This window comes from Rattus rattus, chromosome 3 (assembly GCF_011064425.1).
Source record: "Rattus rattus isolate New Zealand chromosome 3, Rrattus_CSIRO_v1, whole genome shotgun sequence".
In the NCBI taxonomy this organism is placed as follows: Eukaryota; Metazoa; Chordata; class Mammalia; order Rodentia; family Muridae; genus Rattus; species Rattus rattus.
The window spans coordinates 152980962-153004157 of NC_046156.1; the positions used below are offsets into that span (position 1 = coordinate 152980962).

Genomic DNA, 23196 nt, shown 5'->3' on the forward strand with positions numbered 1-23196 from the left:
AAGGGCAGTAAAAGCGGGCTCAGTGCTGCCTATTACACAGCCTGACTTTATCCTTCCAGCAACTGCCTCTCCGGTGGAGCAGGGACCTTGACAGACTCAGGATGTGCTGGTGGGACATCCTGAGATGTCAGGGAGTCAAAGGGACTCTTGCTATCCATAATTCACAAGGAGGCAAGGCCTGTATTTTGTGGTAAATATGGCTCACCTCACCTGTTAGATCTTCTCTGAGCCATGCTGGTTTACAGGTGGGAAAGGATCACTTCCTGGCCCTTGGGCTAAGATGGAAGGCTAAAAAGGAAGGCAGGCTGAGAGCCCTTCAAACGAGGTCAATCTCGCTGACACACAGTCCTTAGCAGTTCTCAACTCCACTGACTAGATTTATTGCATTAATTTTTCTTTTCTTTCATTTTCCATGCTTTGAAATTATTGTACTTGTATCCGATCTCGTGATCATACCCCTACCCCCTCCCCATAACAGCCCACACACATCTCCCTCCCAGCTTGCTCCTCTCTCTCTCTCCCTCCCTCCCTCCCTCCCTCCTCCCTCCCTCTCCTTCTCGTCAAATCAAGTTAGTGCCACCCGTGTGTATGTGGGCAGGGGGCCATCCACGGGAGCATGGCAAACCTAGAAGAGACCACACCCCCAAGAAAACTAGCCTGCCCTACCTCTAGCAGCCTCTACCTCTCCGCTAGCCTTGTTTGAGGTCTGTCTCAGGAAAGGGAATGTTGTCTCTGTATAAGCAACCCTCACTGTGGTTTTTGCTAGTTATGTTAAGATTCTTGCATCTGAGCCAGCAAGAAATAGAAACCAGACTCCAGGAACCCTCTTCCCCTCCATCTGTCCCCCTGGATTCCCCTGTTTTCCTACCCTGCTCCAAACCCATGGTCCTTGTCAGAAAAACTGTGACAGCAGAAATGTGTAGCTTAGAAGATGCTTCGCCTCGTTGTAGACAGGAAGTACCAAGGGTCTTCTAGCTATGGACTAGGTCCTAAGGTTTCGAGGGCCTCCCAGATAGCACAGCCCGGCTGGCCATCAAGCATTCAAAGCAGAGCCTGTCAGGGCATTCCATGGTCTCGCCCTCTCTGTGCCTCCGATCTTCATCTGCAGCACATACACAGCAGGATCTTCATACGCAGTGACGGGGTTAATTCTGCACAGCACTCAGCACCTGCACACAGTGAGACTCTGTTTCTAACAGGACTGCAGCTGCCTCTTGAGTCCAAGTTACTGTCGGAGTTTAGAATTCACTCGCCCAACTCAGTGTAGCTGGAGAAGCAGACAGAATAGCCCAGGAACACAAAATTGGATCACGGTGTTCAGCTCACTTCTGCCCTAGTGGGGAGATGTGTATGGGAGTGGGGAGCATGCCTTGGCCCACACCTGCCCCTCTGATTAGAACATGGAAGCCTTCATTGTACAGGGCTGCTTGACACTGGCCGCTGATACTGTGGAGGTGTTGCAGCTGCAGTCCTCCGTCTCCAGGACCTGGGCAGGCTTTATTAGCAGAGCTGTCCTGCTGCTGGAGCCCAGCCCTCCAAAAGGCTAGGGAGTGTGGATGCTCGGTGGGTAAAGTATGTGCTGCCCAAGTATGAGGACTGGAGTTCTGATCCCTTCCCCAGCATCATGTAAATGTTGGGTGGGCACAGAGACCTGCCTGTAACACCAGCAAGACTAGCCAGATCAATGAACTCTGGGCTCACATGAGATGCCTTGCTCAGTAATCAACGCGGGGCAGGATCAAAATACATGCCTACTGCCATCTGCTGTGGGTCTCCACGCACATGTGCCCAAACATACATTTGCACTCACATACATACATGCAACTATACACGGATGGACGTGCACACACATCACACACATACACCCACATAAACAAAATGATTTACAAAAAACAAAACAAAAAAACCTGAGGCCACAGCCCCACTTGGTTCTTACGCCCAAATACTCTGGTTGGTCTCTGCTTCTTCAGCCTTTTAAACTGAAATAGCATCCAGGTGTGGGAAGGTGTTACAGTAGGGCGCTTCAGTGTGGCCTGCTCTTACCTCTCAGAAGGGAGTGTCAAACCTGAAATCTTTGAACTCATGAAAAGCTCTTCATTTGCACAATCATCAGTGTCTGATTCGCTGGAACCCATAGGTAAATGACTGGGCAACGCTAAACATGCCTCAGTATATACCTCTACAGAATGTAGACTTAAGAGCATAGAGCAGCCAATTCAGAAAGGGATGCCTGGGGAAGTAAGATGGCTCGACGCAAAGGTGATTGCCACCAAGCCTGAGGACCTGAGTTCAATCCCAGAACCTACCCCAGTAAATGTCCTCCACTTGTATACCGTTGCATATAAGCATGAACACACAAACACATAAAAACAGATGTAAAAATAAAGGCGTGTGTGTGTGTGTGTGTGTGTGTGTGTGTGTGTGTGTGTGTGTATTTCAACTTCTCCCAAGGCTTGTTCCTAAGCTGTGACAGGGAAAGGAAAAGGACTGGTCCCCGAGATGTCCATTGAAATTGGGCTCAGAGATTCTGTACATCAGAGCGTCCGCAGAGCCAGGGAGACAGTAAAGCTCCAGCGCTGCAAAGGTCTGCACAACTTGCAGAAAATAAACACATGGGTGATAAGGTCACCCGCGTCCTGGACCAGAGCACCAGGGATGCAGCTGTGCCGCGTTTGTCCTTTGATCCTTTATGAAGCGGAAGAGCCTAACTACAGCCCAGCTTCAGGGACATTTGGGACCGTTTCACAAAAGTGGCCCAGGGGAAATCACCAGGCTGGAGCTTCTAAAATTATCATTGAACGCCATAGATAAGAAGACTGAGTTTTCAGAAATGAAAAGGACCTACTGAGTTGGAAATTTGTTTTCATTCAGTATCTGGCCAGATGTTAGTGCATGTGTCCTTGAAAGAAATGGAGACAAGAAATATTAATTATTCAAAGGAGTGGAGGGGAAGCCTCTTCTCTCTTGGCTTTGTGCACTCTGTTTTTAAACTTTGTCCTCACCAAGTCTTTCCTGCCTACACTTGAGAGAGAGACTAGAGTCTTCCCAGCAGCCCCCTCCTCACTGACTGAGTCTCCAGTTAAGAGGACATGTTGGAAAGAGTTCTCACATTCCTCTATCTCCAGCTTTTTTTTAGGAGAGTTGGAGAAGTGCCTTGAAGATCCAGAAAAACTAGGATCCCTTTTTGTAAAACACGTGAGTACAGAGGCAATATTTATATTCTGTTCTGTTCCTGGCACCCTTAGTGACTTGACGATGAGACCTCTTGACATTTACAGGAGGACATTCTGTCAGACACTGCGGTTGTCTTCCTGAGTTACCTGTGGTCCCAGTCCTGGGCTCTGCAGCAATACAGGTCAGCAGGCTCGAGAGACAGACAGGCTCGACACAGTAACCTTGCAGGCGTCTGCAGGCAAACAAGTATTTAGTGACTGTACCTACCTGCCCATACCTGCAGTGGGCTTGATGCACTAGCCAGATATACATGTGTATCTAAGATGAGTGATACGTACTCGAGTTATTTTATGAAAAAAAATCACTATATTTTCAAACATAATGAGGCTTTTGTGGTTTTGCATATCTTTAACAGTGGCCTTAGTAGAAGGTAGATTTTCATATCTGCTTTTTACACTCAGCGCCTTATGAGGTTTATTATTGTTACTGTGAAGCACATGAAAAAATCCATCCTCACACAGACAAGATTTGAAGATGGATGGCTACCTTAAATATTCTCTTCAAGTAATTGTGCATAGCTATCTTTGCCATGTACCAACATTTGGTAAAGGATAGGTTCGCACAGGCTGGAACAGCACAGGCTCTGAAAGGCCGTATGAGATCTCCCTCGCTGGGTGTCTGTCTGTTCAGCTGACTGGCCTTCAGGGCTGTTTGCTCCAGGCACAGTTGGGAGAATCTCGAGCCAGCCAGTTGGAAGCTGGCTGCTGACTCGCCAGGATCCTGAAGATGTTGGCAGTTCATCGTGCGTTTTCCCAGTCAGACTTAGCATCACCCGTGCTCTACCCAGAGAGGCTCTAGGCATTGTTGGGCGAAGGCACATGTTTTCCAGAAGTCTTCATTTTTTTCCTCCTCTCGAACTTTGGGTTTTCACTGTTTGTCTGCACTGCCAGCTGTGTGTCTAGTCTTGGGATGACAAGTTTACCTCATCTGTGCTCAAGAGAACTCCCACCAGATTCTGGAGTAAGAAGTACAGCGTGTGCCCATCACTCTGTCAGGCTCAACTAACTGGTGGGTCCCATCAAATGCACTTGATGAGCTCACTTCAGTCACAAGTGCTTTTCCCCAGGCAGTTACTGAAGAAGCAGAAGGGTCGTTAGACTTCTGTCCCGACACTGCTGAAGGAACTGTGTGCCCTGTGGGGTTATAAGAGGTTGAGTGGCTGTATTATGCCATCGGTGGCATTCGGAAGGAAGCTGGCACATGCCACAGCAGGTTTCAAGTGGTGACAAATCCTTGCTGTGATGGCAGCACTGTGGACCCATGCTGCATTGGCGCGGGTCACCACTGCAGGAGGGTGATGGTACTGTTTGGAAAGTAATTTTTGACTGAAGGGAACCACAGATAGTCCCCGAGGACCCTGAGAGTTTACATACATAGCTCTGAGAGCCTAGTGTCCCTGTTTTTCCTGCCTTGGGATCTGAGATTATAAAGACTTACTAAAAACAGACTGGTCACTGGGACTGCTGGCAGCCTGGGGGTGATAGGACTGTGTTCTTAAGCTGCCATTGGTGGTGTTGGTACAGGCAAGTGAGGGGTCCTGTCTGTGCCAGCAGTGAGAGCAGAGGGCTCTTTCAGAGCCACAGAGCCAGGGTAGCCACACGCCCTGAATGTGGAGTGAGCTCCCCATTGTGGCAGCTTTGCTTTAAGATGACCGCTGCTCTGTGTGTGGGACTGTGTGCTCCGTGCTTGACCCGAACTCTCCACAGTTTAACCATCTGTTTGCCTTTTGATTCCTAGGAGAGAAGGTTGCACATGTACATAGTTTATTGTCAAAATAAACCAAAGTCTGAGCACATTGTCTCCGAGTACATCGACACCTTTTTTGAGGTAAGATTCAACATGGGAACGGGTGGTTTCTGATTCTTTCTGCACTGGGATTACTTGATTTAGAGTGCCATGATGTCTCAGGACAAAAGAATCCTCACCAAAATGGCCTGAGAGATTGGGTTCCTAAAGCTCGCTTTGCAATTTATAAATCAGAGGAATGGTGTGACTCGGTCTATAGTCACAGTCCCTAGCATGCAGAAGACTGAGTGCTTAACAATAAATGGTGTGAACCTGGGAACCCTGCTACAGGGCAGGAGATCACAAGGTTAAGGTTCCCTTGGGCTACATAGGAAGATAAAGTTCACCCTGGATAACTTAACAAAAACCCATCTCAAAATAAAATAAATGACTTAAAGAAATAGTAAACGGCTGGGAGCAGAGCTCCATGGGAAATGCCTCCAGAGTTTCATTGTGTCCTCGTGGTTGTGGTTGTTGTAGTTGTATGCCTGCTGCCAGTGGAAGCCAGAAGAGGTCATTGGAACTAGGGTTATGACAGTAGGCAGTGTCTTAGTTAGGGTTTTATTGCTGTGAAGAGACACCGTGACCAAGGCGACTTTTACGAAGGAAAATTAATTGGAGCTGGCTTGTAGGTTCAGAGGTTTGGTCCATTATCGCCATTGTGAGAGACATGACGGCATGTAAGCAGAGACCGTGCTGGAGAAAGAGCTTGATCTACAGGCAGCGAAAGGAGACAGCCACACTAGGCCTAGCATCTGAGACCTCAAAGCCTTCCTTCACAGTAGCATATCTCCTAATACTAGTACTAGTACTAATACTAATACTAGTACCACTCCCTACGTCAGGCATTCAAACAGGAATCTGAGAGCCATTCCTATTCAACCCACCATAGGCAGGTCTGGAGCTGGGCAGTGGTAAACACCCAGAGGATGATGGGAACTGAACCTGAGTCCTGCTAACCACTGAACCATCTCTCCAGCCCTGGGGGCAGTCAGGCAGACAGAAAGAAGCCTTCAAGAAGCCTTAAATTTTGTTGCCTCCTTTTCCTAGGACTGTTAAAAGTAGAATTATAAGGAACAAAATGTTGCCTTTTGACAAACAGCTCTTGAGGTGGTTTGCTTTGTCTTCCTCTTAAAATCCCAGGACTTAAAGCAGCGCCTGGGCCACAGACTGCAGCTCACTGATCTGTTGATCAAACCTGTGCAGAGAATCATGAAGTACCAGCTGCTCCTGAAGGTGAGGCCTGTGGAGGTGAAAGCAGCGTCGTTGGTTACTCTGCCGAATGGGCGGTTCTTCCCTCCCCATCCACACCTCTACCTTGTCGGGGAAGGTCTTGCTGCAGTCTCACAAAGCTGCTTCTTTGTTATTTCTGGTCCTAAGTGTTTCAAAGTAACTCTTTGCACGGTTCTCCAATAGTTCACGCCTCTCCAGTTCTGAATCAAGTTCTTGTCTGCCACATACCTTGGAATGCTAGTGACTTTTCTTTGGCTCTGTCAACCTCATCTTTAAACATATATATGTATGTTTCATGTGTGGGGATGTTCTGCCTACGTGTATGTCTGTGCACCCCATATGCCTGGTGCCCCAGGAGGCCAGAAGAGGAAGTGCCCCTGGCCTGGGAGTGCAGATGGTTGTGAGCTGCTGTGTCTGCTGGGCATCAAACTTAGGTCCCCTGGAAGAACAGCCCACTCTTAGCTGCTGGGCCATCTCTCCAGACCATTAACAGCCTTATTTTTAATTTTCTAGGATATAAAAAAATTTTTTTTAGTTTTATTTTATGTATTTGAGTGTTTTGCCTGTTTACCACATGTGTGCCTGGCACCCATGGAGACCAAAAGAGGGTGTGGGAACCCCAGAAACCAGAATTACTAACAGTTGACAGCCACCGTGTGGGTGCTGGATATCCCCAGATCCTCTACAAGAGTAGCTGGTGCTCTTAACTGCTGAGCCATTTCTCCAGCCCCTCTTCTTAGAGTCTTAAGAAAACTAAACTTTGAGTTCCCATATGGCCTAGCAATAGCTAGGAATTACTTTAAGTTAGCAAGCACCATCGGAGATGACATCACGTGAAACTTGGGGCGTGCGCAGGGAGAGAGGCCACAGCTAGTCTCAGGATAAACTGGGCAGCAAGGGTGGCTGCAGCATCAGGATGCCTTGGTTTGTGGTTCTGAGAGGAGAGGGAGAATGTGGAATGAATGCCCTGAACCGAAGGTGCCCATTGCACTAAGGGCAGTCGGGGCCAGCTGCCCTGCCCATCATTCTCACCATGCCTCTCTCTCTTCGTTTCCCCACAGGACTTCCTCAAGTACTCAAAAAAAGCTAGCCTGGACACGTCCGAATTAGAGGTACTTAGGGCTCTGCTGCTCTCCTGCAAACCCTGGCATGAGGCCTGGTCCTGGGAGGGGCCCCATGAGGGTGTGGGGATCTCTGAGGTATCTGTATGCCATCTCTACTCTGGAGGTGTGGAGGGAAAGAAGCTAAAACTGGGGGTGCAGCGGAGGGTCGGCACTGACGGGTGGGCTCCTGGGAGGAGCGTGAGTGCTGACCCTGCTTTCTCCCCACCCACAGAAAGCTGTAGAGGTCATGTGCATAGTGCCGAAGCGCTGCAACGACATGATGAACGTCGGGCGGCTGCAAGGATTTGACGTAATGCCGGGTCCCAGCCCTTCCTCTGCACGTGCATGCCTGCCTTCCTTCCTTCCTTCCTTCCTTCCTTCCTTCCTTCCTTCCTTCCTTCCTTCCTTCTCCATTGTCCCCTCTCTTTCTGGGGCCTTTGCTTTGCTTTGGGGAACCTTCCTCTGCCTGAAGCCATTAGAGGAGAGGCGAGCAGGGTCATGCTCTGTCCCTGACAGCCTCTGCATCCTCTCCAGGCCTCTAAAGCCACCAAAGCTAGGGGTGAAGGCTCCCGTCCTCTCTTGTCCCTGGGAGACCGACTTCAGGATCACTGGGTTCTCGAGCCTACCCAGCTTGTACAGGTTGCACACTCTATGTCCAAATTCAGACCAGAAGCTGTCCTTCCAGTTGAGTAAGAAGGTGGGCGATGCTGTAATGTTTCTTGCCACCTGCTCACTGGAGCGTCCAGGCTTAATGTCCCAAGTCTGTGTTTCTCAGACTAGCCCAGTCTGTACCTGAGAGACTTCTGCTGACAACATGGAGAGAGGAATGGCTGCCTTTTATATGAGAACCATCCCTAAAGAAGCCTGTTCCTAATCTCTGAGAGTTAGTTACACAGGGTTGACAAGACTTTTAACTAAGAATTGTTTTGCTTGGAGCTGAGAATTGGTTCAAGTAAAAAAATGGGCTCTGTAGATCCTAGAAGGGTCCATCATTCTATGGGCGGAAAGCAAAGAAAACAGATCACTGGTCACTGAGAATGCAATGTTTTCTTCCTCCCTCTTTCCCTCCCTCCCTCCCTCCCCTCTTCTCGTTTTAGGGTAAAATTGTTGCCCAGGGTAAACTGCTCTTACAGGACACATTCCTGGTCACAGACCAAGATGCAGGGCTTCTGCCCCGATGCAAAGAGAGGCGGGTTTTCCTCTTTGAACAGATTGTCATATTCAGCGAACCGCTTGATAAGAAAAAGGGCTTTTCCATGCCAGGATTTCTGTTCAAGAACAGTATCAAGGTAACCGCATCCTGTGAGCTTCATGGGCCAGCACGCGTACCGGTCATGCTAAGGACTTTTCTGGTTATGGGATGTTTCCAATGCTTCTTTTGTTAAGTATTTACAAAACCTTCTACTCCACTGGTGAATCTTAAAATTGCGTCCAGCTCCTCTCTGCTTCGTGTACTCTGGAGCTGCAACACTGTATGACATATTTAATACCTATGTGACTATATCCATTGGGCAGTGTATAGCGCTGCCCTCTGGGTGACCGTGTAAACCTTAGCTTACTCCAAGCCTCACCTTCAGAGTCTTGGCCTAAGGCCAAAGAAAAGAGCCAGCGTTCCAGAGAGGGATCCTGAGGTTTCCAGAGATGGGGCAGATACCCCCTCTGCCCAAGGGTAGCTTGCCCTATGGTGGCCGGGAAAGGTTAACAGACAGAAATAACTTTATGATTTGTGAAAGAGACAAATCAAGGATGACAGAATGGCAGAAAGGAGCCCGAAGCCAGCGGGTGATCCCTAGGAGATTCATGGTTGCACCTCCCCTAAGCTCTTGCCATGTCTGCAGGGAGATGTGTTCCCCACTCTCCGGGCCTCCTGTACTAACACTGGGGGCACCGTCACAGGCCCCAAGGAACTGCGTATGCCCTTTGAGTCCATAGGCTTCACTGGGACTGGCCAGGCAGGGCATTCTCTCCTTGGGCTCTCATAGAGTCCGGTGGTTTCTAGACCTGCGCCAGCAAAGGTTGGTCCATGGACCCAGCCTTTGAACCAGATGAGCTTTTGCTCATAAGGGTCTATAAAGGCTTCAGAGCCAGGCAAAAACGAAGAGCGGCCACAGCCTGAGGCAAGTGCCGGCTACTGCGGGAACCCCCTCCAAAGGCATGCCCAATGCTGACCCACCCCTTAAAATTTCTATTCACAAGTCTACGGTCAGAAAGTCACCCCAGCACCTTTGAAGTCCCGTTGATGCATTACGTTATGTTTCTGGTGCTTCTGTGAGGTAATTTTCTGTATTTTCATCACAATGTCAGATACACTTGCATATCCTTTTTGATATTTGAGATTTTAACCTCTCTTTTTAGTACATTTCTATATCTTTATGTGTTGTGTATGTGCTTGTCTGCCAAAGAATGTGAATGAAGTGAGGGAGACTTGTGGGAGTCAGTTCTCTTCCGTCACAGGGTCCCTGGGATCAAATTCAGATCACTGAGCTTGGTGACAAGTGCCTTTACATGATAGGCCACCTTAATGTGGATTTTTAATTTTTATTTTGGGACAGGGCTTTTCTGTGTATCCCTGGCTGTCCTGGAACTCAGTCTGTACACCATGCTAGCCTCAGACTCAGAGATCTGCCTGCTTCTGCCTCCCAAGTATGGGGATTAAAGGCCTGTGCCACCACTGCTTGGTGAGTTTTTAGTTTTGGAGAAGTAAAGAATGAGTGCTGGCCAGTTGCAGAAGAGGCTTTGAAATAACTAGTCCTGGCTAGGTAACTGGGTCAGCTGTTAGTCAAGCCATTGAACCTTGATAAGGGCCTTTGCACTGAGATTTTAAATGGCTTTGAACCACTTCCTGATAATGATTGAATACTCGTTATTGAAGTGCTGCAGACAAAAGTCTTTCTGGTTTCCGGCTTTTTCTTTTCATTTAAAAAACATTTACTGAATACATATACATACTGGCAACTTAGCCATGGTACCTAGATATATTTATGGGTGTACATGGTACATGCCACATTGCACATGTAGACGCTAGACAAAAGCTTTGTGGAGTTGGTTCTCTCCTTTTACTTTATGTGACTCCAGGGATGAGGTCAGGTTGTGCAGCAAGCCCTTTAACCATGGAAGCCGTCTCAGCAGCCCCAGGATGGGACACAGCTAAATGCAAAGTGCGTGTGTCCTGCTCACTTTGTATGCGTAGCCTAAAAGCACTTTATGCCGGTAGTTCGTGAGCTCCCGTCTTCAGGTCAGGCCATCACTGCAGACCATACAGGGTTTTAGGAGTGCTTCACCTGTGGTGGTAGCTGAGGCTGTTCAGCTAAGAGAAGTCAATTAAAAAGTAGTTTTGCCATATCAACATAGGATGCGATTCACGTCATACTTTAATTTCTGTGGTAAAATGTATATAACATAATATTTGCCATTTCAGCTGTTTTTTGAACAGCTTCCTGTTATTAAGTACATCTGTGCTGTGCTACTACCCTCAGACCTGGGAGTGCTTTCATCTTGGGAGAGTTAAACTCCACCCATTCAATAGGACATCATCCCCATTAAAAAGGACACCCTTATTGTCCCCTCCTGGTAGCCCTTGACAATCCCCATGCCTCTCTCTGCTTCAGGATACCTTGTATGTGGAGCCTCACATATCTATCCTTGTGAGGGAGCTTACTAAGTTGGCATGGTTTTTCAAAAGTCTGGCCGTGTTGTTGCGGTGCGTGTCAGAGCATCCTCTTACGTTAAAGCTGGGTACCAAACACTCCACGGCAGATGTATTCTGTCAGCCATCCTTCAGATAGGTGGAGAATACTCAGGATGCCCCCATGCCGTGGCTGTGGTAAACAATGACTTGCTGTTTTAAAGGTGAGTTGCCTTTGCCTGGAGGAGAACGTGGAGAGCGATCCCTGTAAGTTTGCCCTGACATCCAGGACGGGCGATGCCGTGGAGACCTTCATTTTGCATTCATCCAGTCCAAGTGTCCGGCAAACGTGGATCCATGAAATCAACCAAATCTTAGAAAACCAGCGCAACTTTTTAAATGGTGATGTACCCTCTTACCAGCTGCATCTTCCTTCACTAACGCACATGCTTCTGTGTCTCAGCACTCTCGTTACCTGTGGATAGCGACAGAGCTTACTGTCCACTGTATCTCTTGCAGTTAGGAAGCTGAGGCACAGTGGGCTGATAGTTTGTCTAGAATGTCACTGGGTTTTGGTGGCAGTCAGGATTTGGGGCAGCCACTTGACTTTCAGGGAGCACTCCTCAGAGTCCGTTGTCACGTTCTGCTGTGCACAGATGATATAGTAGATCCCCATCCTATGAAAGGGGAGTTTGAGGTGATCCTGAGGATATGAAATGGATCAAAAATGCCAGAATCACTGGCAAGTGCACTGCATACCCAATAAAAACCAGGTCATGGGTGCATGTGACCGAGCATACCTATATTCTTAGCACCCGAGAAGCCAAAGCAAGAGCGTTATGAACTCAAAGCCAACCTGTGATATATAGCAAGACCCTGCCTGTAGATAGACAGACTCATCGCTCCAGAGATTCTAGCTAAGCTGATAAACCAACAGTGGCTAGTGGCCCTCTTCCGGCCCCCTGCTCTCTGCAGTAGTCCTGTGACTGTCAGTTCCACTCTCACTGTAACTTGGTGGATAATGAAGAGCTGGAAAATACAGTTGAGATTTAAATGCTTCTCTGCATCCTTTTCTGCCTATCCATGTTCTGTGCCTAAGTCCAGACCATGGAAATGTTGCAGTGTTCCTGTCTCAGTGAATTGCAGGACATTCCAAAGTCAAGGACAGAGACACTTAGTACCTGTCACCGTTGGCAGATAGTAATCTGCCTGGCATTTGCCCCAGGCTGCTCTCTAACTCACCCACCGACAAATGATGTTGCCCCTGGGGTGGGAGTGGGCTCCTGTGATCATAAGCATTCGTCTGAATTAGCTCACTGACTCTCATGCCCTTCTGGTTGTGTGTAGCCTTTAAAAAAATATAACAAAACCCTGGAATATCCTTGGTACCCTAACTGACTTTCTCCTGTTGAATTGCTTTCTTACAGCCTTGACATCACCCATCGAGTACCAGAGGAACCATAGCGGGGGCGGCGGCAGTGGCAGCGGGGGCAGCAGCGGCGGGGGCGGGGGCAGCGGTGGCAGCGGGGCCTCCAGTGGAGGCAGCAGCAGCCATGGCAGTGGCCCCAGCAGCTGCAGCAGTGGCCCCAGCTCGAGCAGGAGCAGGCCCTCCAGGATCCCACAGCCTGTCAGACACCACCCCCCCATGCTGGTCTCCTCTGCAGCCTCAAGCCAGGCAGAGGCAGACAAGATGTCAGGTATGTCTGCTCCCAGCCCCTCACTGCCTACCCCCAGCAACAGCCTGGCCCTTGAGGCCAGCCTTGGCCAGCCCAGCAGGCTCCCCCTGAGTGGAGACTCCGAAGGTCATGAGCGAGAGACAGAACCCATTCCCAAGATGAAGGTGATGGAGAGCCCCCGGAAGGCCCTGGGGAGTACTTCCGGTGCAAGCCAAGACGGAAACACCAAGGATGCCCGGGGGAACCTGGGCCCGCTGCCTCTGGGCAAGACTAGGCCGGGGGCCATCTCGCCGCTGAACTCTCCTCTTTCCACCACGTTCCCTTCTCCTTTTGGCAAGGAGGCCTTTCCTCCCAGCAGCCCCCTGCAGAAGGGGGGCTCCTTCTGGAGCTCCATTCCTGCTTCCCCTGCCAGCCGGCCAAGCTCCTTCACCTTCCCGGGGGACAGTGACTCCCTCCAGCGACAGACGCACCGCCATGCAGCCCCCAGCAAGGACACGGACCGCATGAGCACGTGCTCCTCGGCCAGCGAGCAGTCCGTGCAGTCCACTCAGAGCAACGGGGTAAGAGTGCCAGGGAGCCTGCGCCCATCCACCCCACCGCCTCTGTCCCGCCAGCTCTTCTAAACCTCCGTACTAACTCCAGCTCTCCAGCACTGTGCAGCAGTAATCGCCTTCTCCAGCTCTCCTGTGCGTTGTCTGAGTAGACACGTCCGTGGCCTCTGTGTGTACACTCGCGTCCGTGCCCTGCCGGGCCGCGCTGGCACCCAACCACCAAGTGAATGCAGCCTCCTCTAACCCCTCTCGGGACCACGGACAGCGCCTGCTCTCCTCTCTACTAACCTGCTTCTCGCTTTATTCCTGTCTCCCTGTTAAGAGAAAGCGCACCATTAATCTCCTCAATGCAGCATCTTTAAGTCTCCAGTTTCTGACCAGCAAAGCATCTTGGGACTTGCTCTATGGGCCCTGCCTCCTCGCTCACACTTTTTTTTCTCCTGCTTTTTGGAGGGGTCTTTTTCTGTTCTCTACTACTCACAACGACATGTATACCTTCTAAGCTTTTTGCTCATTGCTTAGTTTCCGCTCTTTTACGCCATAAGTTGTCTTCGCTGCTTTTTTCAGTCATCTGATGAAAAAAAATTTTTTTTTCCTCAAGAAAACTTCCAACAACAGCTCAAAGCAAAATAAGATGGCATTAGGGAACAGGAATCTACCCAGTGGGAAAGTTTCCTCCACCCCAAGTCTCCTGGAGAGACACTGGCCAGGGCACCTGGACACCCAACTTCTCCAGAGATGGCTGGGCCTCAGGCCTCCAGAGAGGATGCGGGGCAGGTTGAGTGCTTCTGCACCGGGCTCACTTTGCGGTCACTTGCATTGTATTCTCAGGCTGACGGGTGTCTCTGCTGGGCTCCCCCAGCTCTGTGGGCTCCTCACTGTCCTCCGGCTGTTTCCTACAGGGCAGGTGACCAGCCCATAACACTCCTGAAGGCATGCGTGAGTGCACAGAACTGTTCTAACGAGTGTATGTTTGATCGCTTTATAAATTTTTAAATACATTTCCCTAAAAGGGTCTGTGTCTCTCGTTGTATATATATTTATATATAAAGTCTAGTTTCTGCATGTCTCTTTCCTCTGGACTTCTATTAATCCCTCATTCGAATTCTTGAGCCTGTCTTTTTTGTTAGGTATTTTGATTAGCTCAGCCTCCCTCTTTATTTGTGAAAGAAATTAAGAAGTGGGTCTCTGAGTTTATCTACACCTGAGTTAACCACTGAGTGGCTAAGCAGATGTCCGATGGTGTGCGGTCACTGTGTCTGTCCCCGCTATGGGCGCCACATTCCTACAGAGAAGGGAACGTCCGGCTAGATTGGAAACTCTAGGTGGGCAGGTAGCCCACTGACAGTCACACCTGAGACCCAGTTGTCTGCTCAGTGACCAGGCCTGGTCTCCGCACTGTGACCCCTACAGACTGGGCCTGCTGACACCTCCTGCACCCCTAACCTATGCACATTTCTAGTAAGCAGGGAGACGCTTTCAGGCCTGTGTCTCCGAGTGAGTGACTGCTCTAGCACAGGAGCCAGGCCCTCATCTCTGGGTCTGGGCAGAGCTCCACCCTGAGGGAGGCACGGTGCATCACACAAGGCCAGAGTCTGACCCACTGGGGAGTGGCCTTTGACATCTGCCTCTTGCTGCTGCTTTTGTGGAAGGAGCTTGCAAAAGGAAATTGACAGGCTGAGCTTTAGTCAGAATGCCTCACATCAGGGAGGGGTATGAAATGTCCCCTGGCCCTCTTCATGGCTCTGGCCGGAAGGGGCCTTTGCAGTGCTAAGTTGCTGGGCAGGTCAGCAGGCTCTCCTTTCCTGTGACCACCTCTGAGGAGCTGTTCCAAATTATAGACAGGCTGCTATGTCTGACCTCTGGAGGTGTCCTTACTCATGCTCCAGAGGCTACCTTTTGCGGAATTCTGAGATCAGGGTGCAAATAGATGGCCCCAGTCTGACTGGGTGAGCCTGTCTGCTGTGCCATTGATGGACTTTCCCTCTCACCATGAGGGCAGCAGAAAAGCACACGTTAGAGCCAGCCCCAGCCCTACCTCTCTGTCACTGGCTGGGTGGCCTGTGCACACTTCTCACACTAGTCTGAGAGGAGATAGATGGCCATGCTCTATGAATAGCAAGGAGATTGTGGGAATTGAGGAAGCCCCATTTGGAAGCCCTGGTGCCTATCCAGGCCAGAAGTGACAGAGCTGTGATTGTTGAAAATCACTCCAGTTATGAAATGTGTGCACGGTGATGCCCTAACCTTGGCAATTGTGGCACCAAATGGTTTCGGTTACATTTCTCACACGTTTCCCTCGGCCACCCCACAGCTGCTAGGTCCCACCATCTAAATCAAAATACTAAGGTACACACACACTGAAAGTACAAAGGGAACATGCATGGAACCTTTGAACTGAAGGGTCACAGGCAGGAAGTGGGCACACCGCGGGGACAAGTCAGGAACACAAGCAGCAGGCAGAGAAGAGCAGGTGGGTCTCATGTCCCATCTCAGAACAGTGGTCAGCCGTCTGCTCCAGCAGATTCTGACAAGCTCAATAGACCAGGACCACAAAGGGTGGCCGGGCCACATGACCTTTTCCGCCCAGAGTGCCCCAGAGTACTTGCTGACCTCCGTAAATAGCCTGCAGTGACGGTGTAAAAGCATTCGAGAGCAAGCTCACAGAAACCAGGGTCTGGAAGCCATTCCCTAAGAGGGATCCTGAGGAGATAGCCCTCTCTCCTTTCTTCTTTCCTGGAACAGTAGGTCACCAGTCAGGTGAGATCACAGGACAGGTGGCTGCCATTTGTGCCCCGTTCATTCAGCTCATGTGCCGAGCTGGAGACCTTAAGAAACCAACATGGTTTTACTTTTGCCTTCTCGTTGCGTTGACTGAGTTACTGAACAGGTGTTGCAGGCCAACGACACACCAGTCACTGACCAAAGAAACTGAACGCTCTTGAGGCCTCAGGATAAGGGCAGTAGAAGATAGCCCCACAGCCACTCAGAGGTCTCTTCCACAAAGCTTGAAGGCAGCTGTGTGATGCTCTGCCATTTGTTCCCATAACAAGAGCGACATGAAGACCTTTGAGGCAGCTCAGTCAAAGGAGCATCCACTGAGGGACATAAAGCCATAAAGGAGATGGAGCGGCTGTCCACAAGAGTAGGGCGTTAGTTGTTTGGTCTTTCAGACGTTCTGTGTTCTTGGTTCTTGGGTGGTGGGGGACGGGGGTTGTAGCAAAGATTAGGCAAACAACAACCTGTGACCTGGAGTGCACATTCCCAATGATGGCCTTCTTAGGAAGATTTGGGGGCCAAATGGCTAGTCGACAGCCTTCAAAGCTCACACGTGTTTGAATTGGAAACACCCAACATGGCAGCGATAAGAGGACGAGCCTCTTGTGCGGGACACAGTGAAGATCCAACAGCGTCAGGCCCCCGGGGCATCAGCACTGAGGTGTACCTTTGGGAGTTGTTTCTCAATTGCTGAGCAAGTTGTTGCACAGGGGACACTGAGTTGAAGAGTGTGGAGGAGGAGTGTGCCGTCTCCCTGTCTGACTGCTGAGCCCTCCTGTGGGCTGGCGCCAATGGCTCGAGGTGAGCAGTGGCTCCGGCTGTCACACCTCCTCTCAGTCCCTGTCCACCTTGTTTTCTTCATCTCTTCCCTCCAGAGTGAAAGCAGCAGCAGTAGCAACATCTCCACCATGCTGGTGACACACGAGTACACGGCAGTGAAGGAGGATGAGATAAACGTCTATCAAGGAGAGGTCGTTCAAATTCTGGCCAGCAACCAGCAGAACATGTTTCTGGTGTTCCGAGCCGCCACTGACCAGTGCCCCGCAGCCGAGGGTTGGATTCCAGGCTTCGTCTTGGGCCATACGAGTGCAGTTATCATGGAGAACCCGGACGGGACTTTCAAGTGAGTGGCAGCGGTGGGCGTCCCAAGCGTGGACAGCTCTGGATAGGAGCCATTCCAGGGAGTCTTGGAAGGCCCTGGAGGGAAAGCTGCATCACGCTTGCCTCTAAGCAAACTGTGTGACCCCAAGTGAAGGGCTGTCCTTACTCTAACAGATCCTCTAATACCTCTTTTTTTCAGGTCACTGAATAGTCCCCAAAGGTCTTAGCTAGGGAGCAGGGCCTCTTGAGAGACACAGGATCATCACTCACAGGCTGCAGGGAAGGTCTAAATCAGCAGTTCTCAACCTGTGGGTCAAGACCCCTTTGGGGGGGTCAAATGACTCTTCACAGGGGTCACCTAAGACCACTGGAAGATAGATGTTTACATTATGATGTACAACAGCAAAATTAGTTATGAAGTAGTAACAGTTTTATGGTTGTGGGGGTCACAGTGTCTTAAAGGGCGGCAGCATTAGGAAGGTTGAGAACCACTGGGTCTGGCAGCCCTGCCCTGAGTTCTTGTTACTCGAAGGCTCATCGACTTAAGCCTGAAATCAGCTTTGCTGTGTAGAAAACTACGCCCATACTGCTCTCTGAAACTCTTTCCCTGAAATGTCAGAGAGTAGCCACACTTCTAGAATAGAACTGTTGGTGTCTCTGGAAAACAGTGCTGCCTGGCCGCGCGGGCACCTGCAGAAGGCTGGCACCAGAGGGAAATACATCTGTCCCTCTCTCCTGCCCTAGGACTGTCCTCCTTCCCCTGTCTCCGGGTAGGCAGGTAGGAAGGAGTGTGTTGTTCAGGGCCCCTGCTTGAAAGCTTTCTGTGTCAGCCTTGCCTGTAACAGACATAGAGGAGATTAAAGCTTCGACGTTCTGTTTTGTTCCCATTCGAGCTCTTCAGGAAAACAGGGGCAGGCTGTGCACAGGCAAATCAGAAGCTAGACTGGCAAGGGACTGGCTCACAGTTGTGCAGACAGGCAAATCCAAACTGCCACCACCCATCCAGTCTGGTGTGGGTCCCTGGAGAGTTCCTTCCATGTCCCTTCACCTGACTGGATGAGGAAGGACAAGCAGCTTCACCTGTCCAGATGTCCTTGTCATTAAAGCACCTCCCTAAAAGGCGGCGTGTTTGACTTCTCAGCGCAGTACGGCCCAGTCAGGTTGATACAGAATTAACTATTACAGGCACCTTTGTATCTTAATCTTTAAAATTTGCATAAGGAATGGCTGGCTGGCTTTGTCACCTGCTTCGTGGGTATCTCTGAAGTTAGCTTTCGTGGGATCTCATTTCCTAGAGATCTTCAGTTTGTACCTCTGAAGCACAGATGACCATTAGCCCTTCTCTGACACTTTCCTAGTGACAACCGCTGACCACGGCGAAGAAGGGATCTAAGTAGTGTGGTCTTTTCCTCCCTAGGAAGTCAACATCTTGGCACACAGCACTCCGTTTAAGGAAGAAGTCTGAGAAGAAAGATAAAGACGGCAAAAGGGACGGCAAGTTGGAGAACGGGTACAGGAAGCCACGAGAAGGGCTCAGTAACAAGGTATCTGTGAAGGTGCGTGTGGAAGCCAAGGGGAGGGGCAGCAGGATGAGCCTCTGCAGATGCTAAGCTGGGCCTTGCTTGAGGATGCTCTCCCTGCTCACAGGGGCAGCTTCCCACCGGCTCTCTCTGCACTAGTCGGGAGCTCTGCTGGCACATGGCTTATTGAGACCTGGGTTTGCACCTGTACACCACACCACATCCGTGTGTGGTTTCTGATAATGTGCTTAGGTCAGTTGGCCTTTGCTGGATCCTGGGACAGGTTATGTAGCATGTTCATGAATAAGAAGATAGCCGTCAGCTAATCGCCATGGCACGGCACATTCAAGGGCATGTAACAGCAGCAGAAGGGGATTGGCTCTGTGGTTCCAGACCAGCCAAGCTCTTCCTACAATAACTAGCCCTGGAAGCAGTGTCCGACCTGAAAATAACTCCTGGCTTTATTAATTATAATTTATTAATTTATTAATCTTTGTCTTTTCCATTGCAGCTTCTCAACCCCAACTATATCTATGACGGTGAGTTCTCTTGTCTTTCCTCCAATCTAAAGGATCACAGGACGGGGGGGCTCTGCAGCAGAGCATTGAGCCTGTGCCCTGGGATATCCTGTGGTGTTCTGGGTTTCCACTGCTTTGTAGGAGCACATGAGAGAGATGGAGAGATGTATGGTGGATGACTGGCATTGACCAAACTCCCTTACCTTGCAGTTCCCCCAGAATTCGTTATCCCATTGAGCGAGGTCACATGTGAGACAGGGGAGACCGTTGTTTTTAGATGTCGTGTCTGTGGCCGCCCCAAGGCCTCAATCACCTGGAAGGGCCCTGAACACAACACTTTGAACAACGATGACCACTACAGCATCTCCTACAGGTGAGTGGCTGATCCAGAGCAGTTTACTGGTAGGGTCGTGCCTAAGCTGGTTACTCGGTAGCTAGAAATGCACTCATCTGCATAGTGGTAGCCACCTCTTTCCTCTGATGTCTTGGGCACGTAGTCTGTGGGCGATCTCATACCTGAGGAGGGAGGTAGAGCTAGTCCCCAAAAGTGCTGAGCGCGCTCCTGACCCTGCGTGTCCTCACATGTGCGACAGTGACGTTGGGGAGGCCACTCTGAAGATCATTGGTGTGAGCACAGAAGATGATGGTGTCTACACCTGCATCGCTGTGAACGACATGGGTTCAGCCTCGTCTTCTGCCAGTCTGAGGGTTCTAGGTAAGCCACCTGGGGCATGGCACCTCTGCCGACATCCCCTCAGTCAGTGCCTCTGCCACACCTGGAGTGCCCAGAAGCTTAGAACACGGAAGGGGTACATGTCCAGAAGAGGCTCATGTGGCAGATAGTGTCACAAGAAGCACCTTGAAGGAATTCAGAGGGGACTCCTTTGTGAAAGTACGCATTAAGGCCTATGACTGTGCCATTGGGCACTGGAGTCCCTAGTGACTTCCCTGAGCTGCAGTGTGCGCTCACGTCCTCAGTACTTAAAAACATGTCTTGTCTACTGAGGCTAAGTTGCTTCATGAAGCACGTGAGTGAAAAGGAAGTGGTTTTGTAGGTCCAGACTTGTCTAGGATCTCAACACAGCCTTCAGTGAGGTGTGTGTGGGCTGCTGAGCCCAGTGACTTCCCCAAATCCAGCTCGGGGAGCACGCCAGGGACCTGCCTGTCAGTGACCCCAGCACACCTACAGCCCAGCAGGATGCTGTGTCCTCTGCAGCTAGCCTTCTGGCTCTGTAGTCAGAACCCTACGTCACTTACTTCCTGTAACTGCATTTGATTTGGGTAGGTGCTCAGAGCAGAGCACGAATGGACTGGGTTCCAGCAATGCCCACTGAGGCGAACTGGCTGCATCAGGCAGCTCCAAGTGCCTGCCTGTCCTCAACCACTTCCAACAGGGCAAATAAAAATCAAACTAAATGGTGAATTGAGTTCTAGAGTGAAGATGGTAAGCAAAGTTTAATTAAATCATAGAAAGGGCATGTTATAGTTTTGGGATTGTGACCTTAAGAAGAGCAAGATCTTCAAGTTCAAAGTAAAGAATCACTGATTTTCTCATTTAAAAAGAATCGTGCTAACTATAGAGTTGGTTCTTAATAAGCTACTGCCAACAACTCAGAGATCACAGTCCTATTTGTTCCATGTGGATCTGGACAGAAAAATGACAGAAGAAAATGGGTAGGTTCCTATCACAGAATCAAGGTCTTTAGAAAACTCCATCTTGTTGGACACACTCTCCACAGTTTTCTGATTTCCAAACCGCACCCTGAGAAGCCACTTGATCTGTGGGTATTGTTATAGTTTAGTGTGGTTTTAGTGATTAATTTTAGTCAGTTCCCCCAGTGAGCTGTCCTGTGTAGATTGTTCTTTTGCCTTGTGCTCTTCAGAGTGTTGCTCCCGCTCTTTCTGCCCTTTTGGACATGTTGACACCACGGCCACAACTAGCTCAGGGCCGGAGAGTTGCAACTCGTGAGGCTAGAGTGGTCAGTCCTGACTCCTCGAAGATGCATGCATGCTCCTGTCAATGGAGCAGGTCAGGCAAGGGTCCCCTCAGTGAAAAAGAGGAGCTGTGGCGAGGAGGAGCCATGCTTCGAGTCCTTGTGAGGCCACTCCCTGAACCGCTTGGGGATCAGAGACTCAACTTGTTTCACTCTTCTGTGTATGTGCAATATTTGGAAGACTAAAATATCTTTGGAGATTTTTGCATTGGAAGATTTAAAGGGAAAATGTTTGATCTTTTGTGAGAGAAATCCAGTATTTATAATTTTAATTAAAAGCTTTTTAATATTCCATGTACTCTGCTTACATCATTTCACTCTTCCTGCTCCAGCTTCTTCCACGCCCACCACCCATGCACAAACTCAGTACCTCTTCTTTATTATTGTCACACACACACACACACTCACACACTCACACACACTCACACACACACATTCACACGCTCACACGCACACACACACACACACATCTCTCTGTTGTAGAAATCATTTTAATCCTGTCTCCAGGTTTCTACCCCACCTTTAACCAATTAATTCCTGAATGAAAGACAGTTTCATCTGGGCTGCTCTTAACTCCACTCAGCCAGCCCTCAGCGCCACAGTTTTTATGGCTCAGCTAACTGATGGCAGGTTCTCCTCCCCTACCTTCCTCTCCTCTCGGTGGTTTTCCTCCAATCCCAAGCCCACCCTCTTTTGCCCATCTATTGGTTGTTGACATCTTTATTCACCCATCAGAATTAGCTTGGGGTCAGGATCACAGGGACTACTGCAGACTCAGGTCCTCCCCTTCCCCCAGTTAGCAATACAATAGACAGTAAAAGACAAAGCCACCGTGCCCATTTACTGCTGCTTGAATGTTTATGTGTTTAGAGATGACCACTTGGGATAGGATAACCTATCAGGGACTCTCTCTCTCTCTCTCTCTCTCTCTCTCTGACCCATGAATTGCCTATAGCTCTTCAAATAGGGGTGAGCCCTTATGAAATTCCCTTCATACACATTGGCATGTCAACTCATGGTGTTGGCACTGTGGGAGTCTTGTTGACGCCTTCTGCATAGCTGTTTAGAAAAAGCATCTTGTTTCCTTAGGGCTTACATGACAGCACACTTACTACTAACAAATGACTTCCATCTGGCACAAGTGTGACAAACTGTCCATGTCCATAATTTACTTACTCTAAAAGACTGTGGACATTAAGAAAGCATAGTGGAACCCTCAGTCTCTAACGGATATGTAAACACGCAGAGTTTGCAGGCCGAGCCTGGGTGAACAGAACGGGGCTCACTGTAAATCACCAGGCTGGGAAGATGGCTTGGGGTAAGAGCTGCTTTCTAGGCAAGCATAATGGCCTGAGTCTGAATCCCCAGAACTAGATAAACCTCCAGGCATGGTTATGGGAAATGAAACCCAGTGCTGGGAGGGGCAAAGACAGAGGGAGGCTGGGACTGTCCAGGCTCAGAGAGAAAATGTCTAGGAAATAGGCAGAGAGTAATGGAGTGGGGCTCCCTGCGTCCTCCACACAAGTACATGCACACGCACACATATACACTCAAGCACATAGACACACGACTCAGGTATGGTTTTACATTTTGAAATAAAAGTAAGTTGATTTAACTAGTATTTGACTTAATCTAATATATCCACAGTATTGGATTCTAACATGAAATCTATGCCTGTAAAGCATTCACGAGATAGTTCACATCGTCTGTCCATGTTCAGGGTCCTGGCATCTGTCTTATTGCAGCACGAGAGCATTTACCTGTCAGAGACGCTCGATGGCCACTTGTGGTGGCTGTGCTGGATAGAGCAGATCTGTGACTTCTTACAAAAAGCTCTGCTTCAGGTGCACTCAGGAGCCAAGTGGAGACTCACACTGTAATCCCAGCATTGGAGCAGAGGGAAGAGGACACCATCTTAAGGCTGTTGACGGAGACATAACTTTAGGAAGGAAAAACTAATGCACTCAGGCGAAGTGGTGTTCTTCTTGCAGGTCCAGGGAGTGATGGGATTGTGGTGACCTGGAAGGACAACTTCGACGCCTTCTACAGTGAAGTGGCTGAGCTCGGCAGGTAGGACA

At 49.7% G+C, this 23196-nt stretch overlaps 1 protein-coding gene across 1 annotated transcript in view; it reads left to right on the plus strand.

Moving 5' to 3' along the window:
• Trio (trio Rho guanine nucleotide exchange factor) overlaps positions 1-23196 on the plus strand; it is a 290571-nt gene that overhangs the window by 261701 nt on the left and 5674 nt on the right. The window contains 14 exon segments of the mRNA XM_032898677.1: positions 3126-3195; positions 4972-5061; positions 6163-6255; positions 7314-7364; positions 7588-7665; positions 8453-8644; positions 11205-11382; positions 12408-13216; positions 16861-17108; positions 18504-18642; positions 19118-19145; positions 19335-19497; positions 19718-19839; positions 23110-23188. Of these exon segments, the coding sequence (XP_032754568.1) occupies positions 3126-3195; positions 4972-5061; positions 6163-6255; positions 7314-7364; positions 7588-7665; positions 8453-8644; positions 11205-11382; positions 12408-13216; positions 16861-17108; positions 18504-18642; positions 19118-19145; positions 19335-19497; positions 19718-19839; positions 23110-23188 (2340 nt within the window).